The sequence below is a fragment of the Talpa occidentalis genome, unplaced genomic scaffold (assembly GCF_014898055.3).
Source record: "Talpa occidentalis isolate TD23 unplaced genomic scaffold, MPIMG_talOcc4v2.1 talOcc4.14, whole genome shotgun sequence".
Classification (NCBI taxonomy): Eukaryota; Metazoa; Chordata; class Mammalia; order Eulipotyphla; family Talpidae; genus Talpa; species Talpa occidentalis.
In genome coordinates, this window is record NW_023601433.1 from 21,199,789 (window position 1) to 21,216,285 (window position 16,497).

Genomic DNA, 16,497 nt, shown 5'->3' on the forward strand with positions numbered 1-16,497 from the left:
AGAATATTGTGGGGGAGAGATAATAAAAGAAATATGTAAATATGTAAAATTTCATATAGAGAGTAATGTTATCAAAATAAAACAGAATTAGGGAGTTGATTCAAGGTCATCATTTAATTTTTTTCTAGTTCTAGATTACATTACCTTACACTACACTGCATTATGTTACATCAGGATTCCTGAGACTGATCCTTGGCAAAGTAGTTCCAGACTGTTGTTCTTTCAGTCTTTGAAACTTGTTTTGATTTTTTTTCCTCCTTAAAGTCTGTCTTTTCTTATGGTCCTGCTACTGTTTGCTGGGGATTCGGAAAAGAGATAAACAACATTTTTTAATTGTTGCATTTAATGTGGCAAGTTGTTGAAATAACTAAGAACTTGAGGAACTTTTCTGTAAGAGAAGTCAATCAAACTGTGGCAGAGAAGTATTCACACTTAATGAACAAATACTTAATGTGTACCTGCTTTGTTCAATTGTTAAGGGCACTGGAGATACAACCATGAAAAAACTACGTAAGAGCTCTGTTCCTGGAGAACTTATGTTCTAGTTGAGGGACATGGGTAATGAGTAACAAATATGATACTTTCAGATAGTGATAAGGACCAGCAAAATAATAACACAGAGACAAACATGTTTGTCTGTGTGTTGCTACTTTAGATAGGATGGCCTGATATGTGATATTTAAGCAGACACCAGGTGATAGGACCTTGGGAGAAAATACTCACTAGTTGTGTAGCTGTAACGCTGGTACTGGTAAGAGGCTGCATGTTCTGGTGTATCAGCTTATGATATTCATGGTGCTATATTTTATATCTATTTTAAACTCTGTAACTGTTGGACCATGATCTTTGTCCTGGTGTATAAATTTGCAGGCTCTAGTTGACTCTATAATGTTTAATTTTTAAACCTTTGAAACCTAGCTGGAACTGGGACAAGAATTATCTTCTTATGATGTTTAACATCATTAAGTCCACAGTCAAAATGATTCATTTTCTTTAATCACGTTAAGGCAAATGTAACTAAATTCTAGTCAGGTTTAAACTTGTAGATTTACTCTATTTTCAAATTTTAGGTTTTTAAAAAAATACATAAAGTTATGTCTATTGAGATATTGGTTTACAATACTGTGTATGTTTTAGGGGTACAGGTTCATACCTCTACAAATGTGTTATCCACCCACCACTAGTACCCTAATAATCCTCTACTGTAGCCCAATGTCCCCCTCTCCTCTTTAAGCTCACTTCTGTGCTCTGGCGGAGGTGCTTCTTACACCATTATTGGGCTCCCCTCTGATACTTGGGTTTCCAGGAATCTTCTGGATTCCTGGTATACTGTGAATCTCTATTAAAGTGTGATAAGAATTTATTTGTAACTCCTCTTTGGAGCCTTACCATCAGGAAGGCTACTGGATTTGTCAAACTACTAGATTTGTCTGAGGCATTTTTGATTTCTAAGACTCCAGTTGTGCTTGTTTGTATGATGGGGTTCTTTCTAAACTGCTTGGATGGCTTCAGTTCTCTTGCCTTCTTAGATTCAAAATTAGCCAATGACATTACTAAGATTGGCTGGCTGGTTGGACTTTGGAGCTCTCTTATCCCTGCCACTTTCCTCTTTCCACTGGCTCTTACAGTTGGTTAAGAGTGATTATTCTCATTAATGGAAAACTGATCAGAGGGTATCCACATGAGTTCGTAGAAGTGTTACTTCTGTTTGGGGCCTTTCTATCCTGGCCACATATGATATTCATCCGCAATGAATATTCAGATTCTGTAAATCCAAGTGTCATAAAAACTTTAAAAAGAAATGCAATCCTCAAAAAGTCAGATGGACAAAGGCACTCTAGAAAGCAGCTGGTAAAGAGCTTCATTTGAATTTCAAAAGCTTAGAAATGAATCTGTCAAATATCAGCAAGAGCTATGAAATAAAGCTATTGATGCAAAGAAAAGAGTTGAGGAGATCAAACAGAATTGCCAAGCCAAAATGATAATGAACAGGTTGAAGAAAAATAAAGAACTATAGAAAGTTCAGGACATCAAAGAAGTCAAATAAAACATCCATCTTATCTGGGCCCTCCTGCAGGCAAAGGAAAGCAGTTGGAAGAAAAATGGTGCAGAAATCACAACAGGATGTGGACATGAAGATGTTTCTTAAAAACCCCACTAACAAATTTTTATAAGTGCATTTGAAAACCTCCTTTGGAGAGTATAAATTATTGATTTATTTTTTACATAAGGTGATTACAAATACATCTCCTGCTTTGACATCTGAGAAATGTCAGATATTATGGATGCTAGACTGCATCTCACTGGTAAACATTTCTGATAAATATACTTACATAAATCATGAAAATACTGAAGCTGCAGAAGTGAATTGTGGGCATAAAATGCTCATGCCACTTGGATAATGCACTGGTAGCATTTATGTCATAATTATTGACAAAAATTCATGGCTAGTGATGTTCAAAAATAATATTCCCTTTATTAATGTTATAGAAGGTGGGGCTCAGTAGAAGGCTATTTGACAGTTAGCCTTAGGTAAAATCTATTTGTTTTGGTTTATTATCATTTTAGAAGAACATAATAGCCTCATGTATTGGAGCTTAATTGCATCGTACTATTTTGACCTAGTTTAACTGTTTTGGTAGGCATTTGTGAATGTTTGGGGTGAGAGCTGAATTGTCTGTTTCTGTAGTGGCACTACACTCTAACTTCTACTTTGGAAAATACTTAATTCTAACTTGAGATTCCTAGTAGCACAAGTTTAATTTTTTTAGTTTAGTAATTATTTAGAAGCAGAGGAGCCCAGTGCCTTTAAATGTTTGTTTGGTTTTCTTTTAAATAACACCTACTTGGTTTTGGAAAATCAAATTTGTGAGAATTAGAACATCTAGACATTATTTACACATAAAACCATTTCTTTAAAAAATGTTTTTTCTGTAATTTTTTCCCTTCATCTGACCACCTCTGCCCATACCCCATGTGCCATGTTCCCCTCCCCTCTCCATCCTTTCCCCTATTTCCTCTGGTAACCATTAAACATTTCTAAATTAAAAAAAAAAATGGAAAAGTTACTGGGGGAGTGGGGGTGGATTATGATATGGCACTAGATTAGTCCTACAAGTGCATGAAATAGTTGGTGGCAATTTAGAACAGTTGAGGGAGATTTGCAGAAATAGTACAAGTGTTTCATGTGTGAAAGTTAAAGGATAATGAATAATCACCAGGGAAACTTTCCAGTTCCTGCTTTATGTAGGCTCTTTGAGTTTTTAAAATTACAAATACGTTAAAAAAATGATTATTACATAATATCAAAATAACTAATTCTTTACTTAACACAATACAGTGATTTCTGATCAATGTATCTTCATTATAATTGAAATTGAATCTTGAGTCTTCTTGCAATAAATCTCTTTTTGAAATAGTAAGCCAATAAAGATGCAAGGGAAAATAATAGGTTACATAGATTTTATATTTATTGGAATGTTGCAGTATTGCAGCTAAATGAATTACGCATCTATAGAAATCATAATGACTTTTGTATACATTCGCCTTTTGCTCTATATTCTGTTGTTTGGTGGAAAAGTAGCATGATTTGATATTTACTTTAACTCAGGATGAATGAAACATAAAAATACATTTATGAATAAAATACATAATATAAGAGGTATTTTTTTGTTTCAGAATTAAAAAATCATTTGTTGCTTGGAAATTGAATATTAAAAGGATTAAGATAGAGAGGAGCAGGTAAGTTGTTATTTATTTATTAAAGATTTATTTATTTCTGCATACAACAACTGGGGTACAGGCCAGAGTTGTGGGGGATGAGAGGATTCACCAGAGACAGAGTGGGGAGCAGAACAGACAGATTGACTGAAATAGACTGTTGAGGGGTGCAGCAGGTGAGACAGGAGAGGTCTGCTGAGCCATGTGGATTGTTCCCTGGCTGGCTGGGGATAGCTTGATAGTGCTGTGTCTTTAACCCCTAACCCCTGTGCCACCAGGGAGACCCAAAGCATGTAAGTTTTGATATGTGATATATTTAATAAAAATTTCAAGAGAAAAAAATCCTTATTTTAAATATTCAATATGGAAGCAGATATAAATTAATTTTCACTCAATGGTTTGAAAGCCACATTCCATAGCCTTTATGATTAAATTTAACCCACCTTATTTAAAAAAGGAAATTAATCTTATAAATAATAAACATATATAAACACTCTATTTCGTAGTGTACTGTTCTTGGTATAAAGAAATTGTAATGCTGTGAAGAACCAGTGCACCCCTAATTTTGCAGTCATATTTCTAGGCTTTGTTTTGGTTTGGTTTTGTGACTTCCTTGGTTTTGTTTCTCTGTATTCCACATGTGAGGGAAATCATTTGGAATTTGTTTTTCTCCCTCTGGCTTATTTCACTTAGAAATATTCCCTCCAATTCTATCCACGATGTGCTTATTTCTCATTCAGTGCTTTTTTTCTCCTCATTCCAGTGTTGTTAGCAATGATTTGTCTCACCTTCATCACCATAATCAAACCAGCAGAAAGGGGCAGAGAAAAATGAAAGGGCCCTTCTGCTCTATTTAGGATATAGGTGATGGGCAAATTTAAGAAACATTCTCCAAATGATCCCTAATCCAGTTATTTTTTTCCTGTAACTGGGAATTTAGTAAATTGAGGATATTTACTTAAACTTCATAAATAATAAATATAATTCCTTTTGGATATTACTGCTTACTATTCCAAATTACTAGAACTCACTGGTTTACAGAGTAACACCATCACTTGTTTTCTCCTGTTGTTTTTCTTAGTCAGCACACCCAGTACCAAACCATGCCTTCAGCAATCTCAACCAAACAAAATCAGTAATGCTTACTAAGGCTTTGTCAGTGTCGTTTAAAATGTGGCATATGTAATACATATTAATTATGGGTATATGAAACAAATTATACTAGTTATCTCTGAATTTCATGTTATTGAATAAGAGATAAATTGGGATATTTTTAACTTTCAGGTCATTTTTATCCCACGAGCTTTTTTTGGCTGATGAGTTATTTCTAGGATGTTTGTTTTTTGTGAAGGGCCTTTGTGAAGATGCAGTTAATCCCCAAAATGGTAAAGGAAATGAAGGTAATTCATCTGCCATATGCCTTGTAAAGGTGGGTAGAAGTATCCTACTATAAGCTAAGACTGGCATAAAGAAAATAGAAAGAGTAAATGATGGTTTGAATTAGAGGAATACAGATTTCTAGATCCATAAGGAGACCATCCCTATGGATGGCTAATCTTGCAAAATATATAGAGAACATTGTTCCCTTGTGTAGTGAATTTCAATAGTTGCCAACATTCCTTGTAATTTCTCCCACATATTTAACCTAAGTCTGTTATGAGGCCCTTTATTTTCAGAACTTGTACAATAGTCTTTTTTTTAAAGATTTATTTATTTATGCATGCAAGAACTGGGGTATAGGTCAGAGGTGTTGGGGGGGTGGTGAGAGGATTCACCAGAGACAGAGTGGAGAACAGAACAGGCAGATTGACCGAAGTTCACTGCTGAAGGGAGCAGCGGGTGAGTCAGGAGAGGTCTGCTGTGTCATTTGGGTAGCTCCCTGGCTGGCTGGGGATCAAACTTGTGCTGCAGAGGCTGTGAACAGCTTCACAGTGCTGTGCTTAACCCCTTGCACCACTAGGGAGGCCCTTGTACAATATTCTTTATAAATAAGTTATCTGTGATACATAATTGCTATTTACCAGTTATTTTTCTCTCAGTATAGCAGGTCAAAATTTTTCATAACTTGCAACTCAGAGGTTTGAATTAAATTTATAAATTTTCCTCTTCCACAATAGGGTGATCTTCTTAATGATTTAATTTATGTAGAATAGTTCTTTTAAAGAACTATTTAAATACATAAAACTGTAAATTTAGTGTTTAATGTACAATTGAACAAGATTCTAGTTGCTTTTACCTCACTTACCTACTATATGAGGGAAATACTAAGAGGTAAAATTGATAGTTATTTAGAATTAGAAAGAAAATAAAAGGACTTGGGCAAGTTAAAATGTGACAGTTAACTCAACATTACTTACATTGATTGTGCACATGTAATAAGATTGCTGCTTTTAAATCACAGCTTATTTTTAGGATTGTGTATAGTAACTGATACTTGTAGGTGCCCAATAGTTAAATGAGAAAATTAATAAAGATGAAAATCATTACAAAGGAAGTATGATTTATATAGTTAAATTGAGAGCAGTAATATTTCGAAAGTATTCAAGTTAGGTAGGAGACATTTCACAAAGGTGTTTTTTTTTGGATAATTTTAATGTAGAAGAAAATTGGTCAGACGTGATTTTTTTTTATGAATGGCTGAGTGAATTGATAGAATTTGTCAATAAATTTGATGGCAGTAAGTTAGCTCATGCTAGCTGGCAGAGCAGGGATATTAGGGCTCTTTCCTAACTTCTTTAGGCTTTATCAACTTTCATCCAAACAACAAATGGAAGGGGACAAAGATTTTCAGAAGCTATACGCATATTATCTATTTTATGCAAAGAGATGTGCAAAGGAAATGGATACAAAAGCATTTCTATTTTCAATCCATTTATTGATTATTGGAAGAGATAATGCTTTATATAAATATATCTACTTCTAGAGGTAGTTCCTCCATTTTGCTAATTATTCTAGCTAAACAGTGAACAACATATAAAGCAAGGAATATTTATTGGTCACAGAAATTGAGAGGATTGAGAGGTAGTAGAGATTAGCCTTCTTTGGAGTTCAAGTTAGACTATGCTCCATGGAGGATTTTATGAACTGCACGATGTTAGAGTTGAAGAGTTGAAGTAAAGTTGGGAGGTAGAGATAGGGCAGCCAAATAAGAAATAGGAATGTGAACAAAATATTCAATGTATGCTTGATTTGAAAGTTAGGTTGCATCTTGAATGTCAGGTCAAGAATAACAGATTAAGGGGAAAATAGGATTTGAATCTGTCCTTAAGGGACTCTTTTTTTTTTTTGTGGGAGTTGTTCTTAGGATAGAGTGCCAAGAGCAGCAGTTTCTGAGACTATTTGTGGAGAAGCCAGAGTCATATGGAGGAAGAACAACGATTCAAAGCCAGGGACCTGAGACTGGGGTCAAGAATAAGAAGGTGGCTAATTGTGCATATATAGTGTGCCAGTGTCTTCTGGTGATACAGATGCCAGTGAGGGATTAGCGGTGAGGAAGGAAGGAGAATGAAGCAACACATTAAATGATTGTTCAGAAGTGGGTGTCATGAATGGAGTCCATATGTGCTGATAGATTCCACTGGGGTGAAAACACCTCTTTCAGAGGGCTGGACTCCCAACTTTCACCTTTTAATTACAGTTCTCAAGAGATGATGACCTATCAAGGCTAGAGAATCAGCTAAAGAGTTGGCACTTTTCATCATGTTTCCTATTCAATTATAAGTTATTTATTGGACAGTATTTTGAGTGCTTAATAAAAATACAGGTTTTGTCTCCCATTCCTTTTGGGGAGGGTGCAACAAGTAATGCTAGTAATTTACATTTTTCACAAGTCTCTGAAGTGATTCTTAATGCGAGTAAGAATTGAGAACTATTCTTAAGGAACAACTATTGAAAGTTACTAAACATGTTATTTCAAGAAAATTTAAGTGATACTGGTTTGTAGGGAAAATGGAAAGTGAGCAGATGTAGTTAGAGAGATCAGTTAGTACAGTGCTAGAATAACGAAGGTGTAAGCAACAAAGACTTCAATTAGGGAGTTGACAGTGAAATCAGAAAGGAAGGGAGTTTTTGAGATATTTTACTGGATACATCAGGGCCTACTAACTAGATATGTGACCAGGAGAGGGAGCAAGCTGACCCTAGAAAAGCTGACAGCAAAGGAAGGGTCGGGGAGGGACAAAACAGGTGAGGGATGAACACCAGGGAATATGGTGAAGGAAGAGAACTATGGGGACCAAAACATTTTTTTTTAAAGATTTATTTATTTATTTATACAAGCACTGGGTATAGTCAGAAGTGCGGGAGGGTGAGAGAATTCACCAGAGCCAGTGCGGGGAGCAGAACAGGCAGACTGACAAAGTACACTGCTGAGGGGAGCAGCGGGCGTGGCAGGAGAGGTCTGTCGTACCATGTGGGACCCTCGCCGGCGGCTGGGGATCGAACTGGCGCTGCAGAGGCTGTGGGCAGCTTCGCAGCCCAGTGCTCAACCTCTGCGCCACCAGGGGTGGCCCTGGGGACCAAAAAATTTTAAGAAAAAAATTTAATTATAAAAAAACCCCGAAGTTAATACAAAATTTTAAGACTAGTGTAGTACTTTTCAATCTTTTTCTTTAAAAAAAAAATTGGAAGCATACACTTAAGTATTATACTATCATTAGGGAGAAAGATGTCTGCATGTACTTATGGATGAAAATGTATTTTGGCAAAAGGATTAACACAGAGTAGACAAACAAAAATCCTGAAAGGAGGAAGAGTGATGGCATGTGCATGATTGAATGAAACACTGTTTCTGTATTGCCAGCGGCAGAGTTCACTGGCATAGTTGATGGAAATTTCTCCATAGTATACTCTGAATGCATTCAGAATAGAAGTTATCTTATTTGAATTATTTAATTTGAATTATTTAATTTAACCTCTTCATCCTACATTTAATACTCATATTTTTACATTTTACAAATAATTGGTACTTTAAAGGTAAAAGTAATTTCTGTGACTTGTGCTTATAATTTAAATAATAATTATTTTTCTGTCTTTTTTGAAATCTAGTTTTAGATTTAACTGTGGGCTTTGGAATTTGAAGAATGTGTAATGCATGTAGTAGTATATAAAACTTAATGTATACAACACAAAATATAAAATATGCTCTTTATTACTTGAGGAGATGACCAAAAATATGCATATACATATGTATATGTATATACTTGTAAATGAATTTTTATCTTGCAACACTCAACATTTGCTTTTATTTAATAAGCTGGATAGATCTCGAACATATTCTCTGGAGGAATTCTGTGAAGAGCAATCACAGCAAGCTATCCAGGCATTGAAACAATTTAAAGATATCAGGAGTAAAGCAATATCAGAAATAAAAAGTACACTTTTAAAGGTAATATTTTTTTATTCTCTTTATCAGGTTATTTTTTGTACTGACTAAAGTAATTGTTTGAAATTTCAATCCTGGAAAAAGGGTTGGAAATGAGCTATTAGAGGGACAAAGATGGTTAGCCAACCAAATAGTATTGCGCGTTTACTAGATACAGAAACTGTTATAGGGCAGCCCTGATACAAAACGGGTTGCCTGACTGTGGGTCCTCACCCGTGCACTTAAAAGGACTTATCAATACTCTACTGCAGGCACACGCGAAAGGTTAATAAAAGGTTTATTTACAAGGGAAGGGCAAATGAGGAAATGTACAACTCAGGAAGAAAAGTGGGAGACAAAGTTTTAAATGCGTCCTACCCGATCCGCCGATCTGGAATCCCAAATGGCACTCTGAGAGCTGGCCGCGAGCCAGGAGCCGTGAAGCCAGGAGGCGAGGGAGAGAGCGACCCCCCCAAGGCCCACGTGTCTGGTTTTTATACCAAACCTGGCTGCTTAACTCCACCCTCAGGTCCCAGCCACCTTCCCTTTGGTGGTGATGGGGTTTGTCTTTCCCAATGTCTTGATGGCTTTGGTCTGGAGTGGCTTTGGTCTGTGGAGTCCACAAAGCCTGCATGGAATTTGCTCAGGACATCCTTTCCCCCTAACAATTCTAGCTGCTCGCTTTCAAACAGAGGCTCATGTTTTGACACTGCTCTTTAATGTAGCCAGCAGACCACTAAGTTGCTGGGTCCTATGGCATCAGTTAGGGAACTTTCCCCATTTTCAGAGTGATTTTACTGATTTTACTTGTTATTTTGTTATGATATTTGATATTTAAATGCTGAAAAATGTTGTTCTCTGATTTGAATGCCTTATTTCCTTTTCTCATCTGATTGTTCTGACTGGATTGTTTCTAGTACCATGTTGATAGGAGAGTGGGGACCCTTGTGTTGTTCCTGATCTTAAAGGAAAAACTTTGAACCTTTCACCGTTGTGTATAATGTTAGCTGTGGTTTTGTCATATATGACCTTTATTACATTGAAGTATGTTTTCTCTATACCCAGTTTGTTGAGTGTTTTTTCCTTCTAAGGATGTTGTATTTTGTTAAATGTTTCTTCCTATCTATTATAATCATGATCATTATTTCTCAATTAAGGGCTTGTATCCCATTTGCTGATATGTATTGGTTGAATCATTCTTACATCCCAGAGACATATCCTGTTTGAGCATGGTGTAATTTTTTTAAATTCTTTTTTAAAAAAGATTTATTTATTTATGCATACAAGAACTGGGTTACAGGCCAGATGTGCGGGAGGGTGAGAGGACTCACCAGAGACAGAGTGGGGAACAGAACAGGCAGACTGACTGAAATATACTGCTGAAGGGAGCAGCGGGCTAGACAGGAGAGGTCTGCTGCGCCATGTGGGTATCTCCCGGCTGGCCAGGATTGAACCCGCACTGCAGAGGCTGCTGACAGCTTCGCAGTGCTGCGCTTAACTTCCTGTGCCACCAGGGAGGCCCTGATCATGGTGTAATGTTGAATTCAGTTTGCTAGTAGTTTAGAATTTTTGTGGCTACATTTATCAGGGATGTTGTCTGTAGCTGTCTTTTATTACTGTGTCCTTATTTAGATTGTTGGTGTCAGAGTAATGCTGACCTTGTAAAATTAGTTTGGGAGTATAATCTTCTCCTCAAGTGTTTGGAAGAGTTTGGGAAGGATTAGTATTAGTACTTCTTTAAATGTTTTGTAGACTTCACCAAGGATTTGGGCTTTTTTGATACTGAGAGCTTTTGATTATTTTTCAAAACCTGTAAACTGTTGGGGTCCTTGCTGATGCCTCCAGATCCAGCATCTGCAGACCCAAGCAAGTACTGGTGGTGGCTGAAATTGGTGGTGTGCACACACTTAGCTGTTGGGTCTATTTGCAGGTGCCCACATTGCAGGAGCAAGTTGGAGATACATGTGTAGTTATGAGTGCCAGGGCAGGAATCAGTGGCTGGGTCAACCGCAGGTGTCCTGATAGCTGCTGAAACCTCATTGTTGTCATGTGAGCTATGGCTTCCGAGTCTCACCAGACTTAACTGCTCTAATTACTGTGTGAAAACATAACAGTTATGAGCGAACTGAATGGAAACTGAGAGCCTCCACCATTGAGGTAAACCTGGAGTCAGAATTGAGATCTGCTTAATCCAAAATCTATCCTGTGTTGATAGAGAATAAGTTAGCTATTAAGTGCCAGAATTTCCACCAGCCCCACTGACATTCATTAAAAAGAGCAGTCCTTATAGGCATATCACTTGTATCTTGGTATTGATAAAATTATTAGACTGTTTAAAGCTGTTTTGGTATTAATGCTAAAATTTTTTATTTTGAATAGTTAACAGGCTCAGCTTTGCCATTTTATCAGTTAAAAATCTATGTTATGCACATAAAGCTTCCAAGTCATGTGACCAGTCCTGATAAAATATAACCTTTTCAATAAAAACATCACCCTTTAAATAAGTTAGTATTCCATTAGCCAGGTGCAGGTTGACTGTGCTCTTAATTGATATAGAAAATGCCTTGTCTTACAATTTTTTTCCTACCATCAACCCTTTTATCCCCTTTGATCCTTTCTCCCTGCATTATCCCTCTTAACCTCAGAAACCCCATTTCACTTATTAATGACAGATTTTATACATATTTTACTTTGTTGAATGATGTTATATAAAAGTTCCATATTTGTCTGTGATTCTGACTTGCTTTACTACACATAATTCTTTTTTTTTTAAAGATTTATTTATTTATGCATGCAAGAACTGGGATACAGGCCAGAGATAGGGAGGTTTGGGTATGTGTGTGAAAGGATTCACTAGAGAGAGTGGGAAACAGAATAGGCAGATTGAAATACACTGCTGAGGGGAGCAATGGATGAGTCAGAAGAAGTCTGCTGTGTCATGTGGGTAGCTCCCTGGCTGGGAATTGAACTCGTGCTGCAGTGGCTGCCAATAGCTTCATAGGTTGTGTCTAACCCCTTGCACCACCAGAGAGGCCTTACTACACATAATTCTTGTAAAACTTGTGTTTTTTTTTTTGTGTGTGTGTGTGTGTGTGTGTGTGTTGTTCTCACAGGTGTGAGATACTATCCTATTGTGGTTTCAACCTGCATCTCCTTTATTAAAAGTTATGCTGAACATTTTTCCATACATCCGCTCACCTTCAGGATATACTGTTTGGTGATTTGTCTGTTTAGATCTGCTGCACATTTACTAATTGGATTGTTTGTTTTTATATTGTTGAATTGTATACTTTATTAAAATGTATCTTGTACATTAGTTTCTTGTTTGTTTTTTGAGGTGTAAGTATTTTCTTCCACTCAGTTAGATGTCTTTTTTTCTACTTATATTTTCTTTCACAATTGTTGATTTTTGCTTTTACTTCTCATGTTAAGGGCTGAGTCTCTAAAAACATTTTAATCATTGATGTCATGGAACATATTGCCAAAGCTTTCCTCTATATATTTATTGTTGGAGGTCTACCTTTTTTTTTAAACAAACAAACAAACAATCAAATAGACAAACAGTTTCTTCAAGTAACTATTGGTCAGTAAATATCATATTGCATTATATTGGCAAACCGTCCGTCCAGGTACACTTAATGGAAAAAATTTGCCAAAATGGTAAACAGCTGAACTAACTTATTAAAAAAAGAATATACAAATGAATAAAATGAAACACAAATAGTTGCAACATAAAAACTAATGAAATTATGTTTTTAAAAATTAGAATACAAGTTGACCTACCAAGTATTAACATACCCTTGAAGCAAAAAAGAAAAAACAAGTGTGAACAACACATAAATAGCAAAAAATTGAAAATGCTTTCAGATCTAAAGTTCCATTAATAATAAAAACAAATGTTTATGTGTTTAAAAGGAATCATTTCAAGTAATTTCAGGATTATTTTTATAAGTATTTGGAAGTATTTAGTAGCACCAGTTGTACTGATGACGCCTTGTATTTTGTATCAAAGCATGTCATTCTCCAATAATGTACTCAGTCAATTGTCTTAGGAGATAAATTACTTAAAAAATAAAACTAACCTCAAACTTGAACTTAAACTTTTTCTTAATTTTGTATTACATAGCATATATATGTTTCTTTTTTTTTTTTAAAGATTTATTTATTTATGCATACAAGAGCTGGGGTACAGGCCAGAGATGCGGGGTATGAGAAGATTCACCAGAGACAGAGTGGGGAGCAGAACAGGCAGATTGACTGAAATACACCGCTGAGGGGAGCAGCGGGTGAGACAGGAGAGGTCTGCTTCGCCATGTGGGTTTCTCCCTGGCCAGCTGGGGATCAAACTCATCCTACAGAGGCTGCGGATTGCTTCATAGTGCAGTGCTTAACCCCTTGTGCCACCAGGGAGGCCCATATGAAGTCTAGTTGTGTTAGCCTACCATGAGGGAGTGGAATTGGATTGGGTTTTAGGAAACTTTGTATTTAAACTTGACTCTCCTGTTAGTAACTCTTGATGTATTTGAGTATTCCTCTGTGTCTTAATATGTCGATGTTCATTAGTATGTATTTCCCACTTGAATTCTTACCTGCTTATAAATAAGGTACCAAATTTCATAGGCTTCAAAACACAAATTGTTTTCTTTGTTGATGAACAATGACAGATGTTGAAATGTTTAGCTCTAACATGTTATTTAGACAAGAAAAAAATTCTTTAAGTTAGAAATCATGCTATATCAATATAGTAAATCATCACTTGTCTTTCAATTGTTTATTTAATTGTAGGTGGCAAAAAAGAAAGATATTAAAGAATATTTTGAGTCAAAACTCTCTGAAGATGACAGAACCCATTTCAAGCTACCTCAATATCGACGTTTTTTAGAAACAGTATTGAGGTTTTTGAAGCTGGTTGACTACATATTTCAGGAACTCATCTGTCAACTAATGAACACAGCAGTTGTACTGCTTCTGAAATTATTTGATAATTCTGCCAGAATAAAATTTTCAATGGAAAAAAAGAATGAAAGTCTCATCAAGTAAATCATACTTTTTTGACTTATGAAAGAAATTTATAATCATAATGTAATGTATTACCCTTATGTTTACAATCCTTTGTGTATGCAACCAGTCTGTTTTTGCTTATATTTTGTTGAGGATTTCTGCATCTGTATTCATAACAGATATTCTTTAGTTTTCTTTGTTGTCTGATTTTGGCTTCAGGATAGTACTGGCCTCATAGAATAAACGTCTGCTTTTTCCCCCTTAAATGCTTGGTAGAATTCACTAGTAAACACATGCATTTGAACCTGGTACTTTCTGTTTTGGAAGTTTATTAATTAGTGATTTGATTTCTTTAATAGATACATTCCTATTCAAATTGTTTCTTTCTTTGATTTTTATGAGGTAGTTGGAAAGATTAAAAAAAAAAACAGTGATTCTGTGCCATTTTCTCAGAAACTCTTAATACTTTCAAACTTACTACTCCACCTTGTTTTAGATGTCCCTTTTATAAATAACATGATTTGATTTTTGCTTTTTAACCCACTGTGACAATTTCTGTGTTTTGATAGGGAAGTTTAACCAATGCACATTTAGTAATAACTGGTATACTTTGATTTTATTCTTTCCACTTTATTTATGCTATTTATTTCACTTTGTTATTTTTTCTTTTTCTTTTCCAATTGTTCCACTTTCGTAGATTCAGTAAAATGTCTTCTAATTCTCATGTCTTAGATTGTTTATACTTTTTCAGTTTGTTAATTCTCCACCTACCTAATACAATTATGATTAAAATTACATACAAATACTAGTATGTATTTTTAAGTCCTTAATTTTTCATAAAAATGCTTCCTTTTCCTACTGTCCCATTAACACTTGTATTTTTACTTTTTCGTCCTAATGAAATGGGATATATGATTTTTCATTGAAGTAAAATACATATACAGCATAACAGCTACCATTTTAACCATCGTTAAGTGTGAAAGTCAGAGGTATTAAGTACATTCATAATGTTGTACAACCACCACTATATCCATTTCTAGAACTTTTCCATCATTCTATAATTAAACTTTGTACTCAATAAATAATGGCTCCTTATTCCCCATACATCACGTTCTACACACCCCTTGTGCACACCCCTTGTAACCTCTGTTATGCTTTCTGAGTCCAAGTTTATGTATTCTATGTATCTCATATAAGTGGAATCATAAAATATTTGTCCTTTGAGTCTGACTCTTCTACCCAGCATAAAATTTTCAAGGCTTATCCTTGCTGTATTTAGCATGTGTCAGAATTTCCTGTTTAAGGCTGATTATTTTATTGTATGTATATGCTGCCTTTTATTTATACAGTCATCTATTCATGACATTTGGGTTGTTTTAACTACTATGAATAATGATGCTATGGACATTAATGTGAACATAGGTTTGAGTTCCTGCTTTCAATTGTTTTGCTTACTTACCTAGAAGTGAAGTGCTGGATCAAATGGTAATTCCACATCTGACTTTTGAAGAACTTTCCTAATAGCTGTACCATTTTAATTCTCACTAGCAAAGAAAGCACCAGCTTTCTAATCCTCATCAACACATTGTTTCCCATTTTTTAAAATAATAGTCATCCTGACTGGTGTGAAGTGGTGTTGCGTTGTGGTCTTGATTTGTATTTTCCTCATGATTAAGTTGTGCTAACAATTTTTTCATGTACTTACCGGCAATCTGCATATCTTCTTTGGAGGAATGTCTAGTTATTAATGTGTTCTGGACATTAATGAAATATAAGAATTTAAAAAGACTGGTGTTTTCTTTCCCATTTCTTAATCTAGAAAATACAAGGATATTTTTGCCTCTGCTGAAAAGATAACAAATGATTATGAAGAATTTGTTAATTCAAAATCACCTTCTTTTCAAAAGTCAGAAGTAAAACCAGAAACGTATACTGATGAGGTAAAATGGTCTTTAGAAAATATAAACACAAATTAAAAAAAAATTACAAAATTAAAAAAAATACTTGTTTTTAATTGAGGTAATATTGGGAGGTGATACCCATCAGATATTACCATCTTTGTGTACCCACCACCAACTCACCCACATTCCACCACCATAGGCCACCTGCTTCCTTCCTTTCTGTTCTCACCCTCTCCTACCCTCCCACCTTTGTGCTTCAATTCTGTATTCAGCTATCAAGGGTTAGTTTTTAAGCTTGTCTTTATCTGACTTTTAGTTTAGTTACTTTATAGTCCACATATGGTGACACCATCCATTATTTATCTTTCTTCTTCTTCTTTGACTTATTTCACTTAGTATTATCTATTGAAGCTCATGCCACAAATAGCGTGAGTTTATTTTTTTGATTGCTGAGTAATATTCCATATGTATGTATGTAAAAACAAATACTTTATATAAACACATACATATATA

General features: G+C 35.3%; 1 protein-coding gene across 14 annotated transcripts in view; it reads left to right on the forward strand.

Moving 5' to 3' along the window:
• DNAH14 (dynein axonemal heavy chain 14) overlaps positions 1-16,497 on the forward strand; it is a 276,008-nt gene that overhangs the window by 48,576 nt on the left and 210,935 nt on the right. For 13 of the 14 annotated variants that reach the window (XM_054694831.1, XM_054694834.1, XM_054694835.1 and 10 more), the window contains 5 exons: positions 3,679-3,741; positions 5,005-5,149; positions 8,975-9,106; positions 13,868-14,118; positions 15,903-16,023. In XM_054694831.1, coding sequence (XP_054550806.1) covers positions 3,679-3,741; positions 5,005-5,149; positions 8,975-9,106; positions 13,868-14,118; positions 15,903-16,023 — 712 coding nt within the window. Of the gene's footprint in view, positions 1-3,678; positions 3,742-5,004; positions 5,150-8,974; positions 9,107-13,867; positions 14,119-15,902; positions 16,024-16,497 lie in introns of those variants that run through there. The other variant, XM_054694845.1, reaches the window with a different exon arrangement.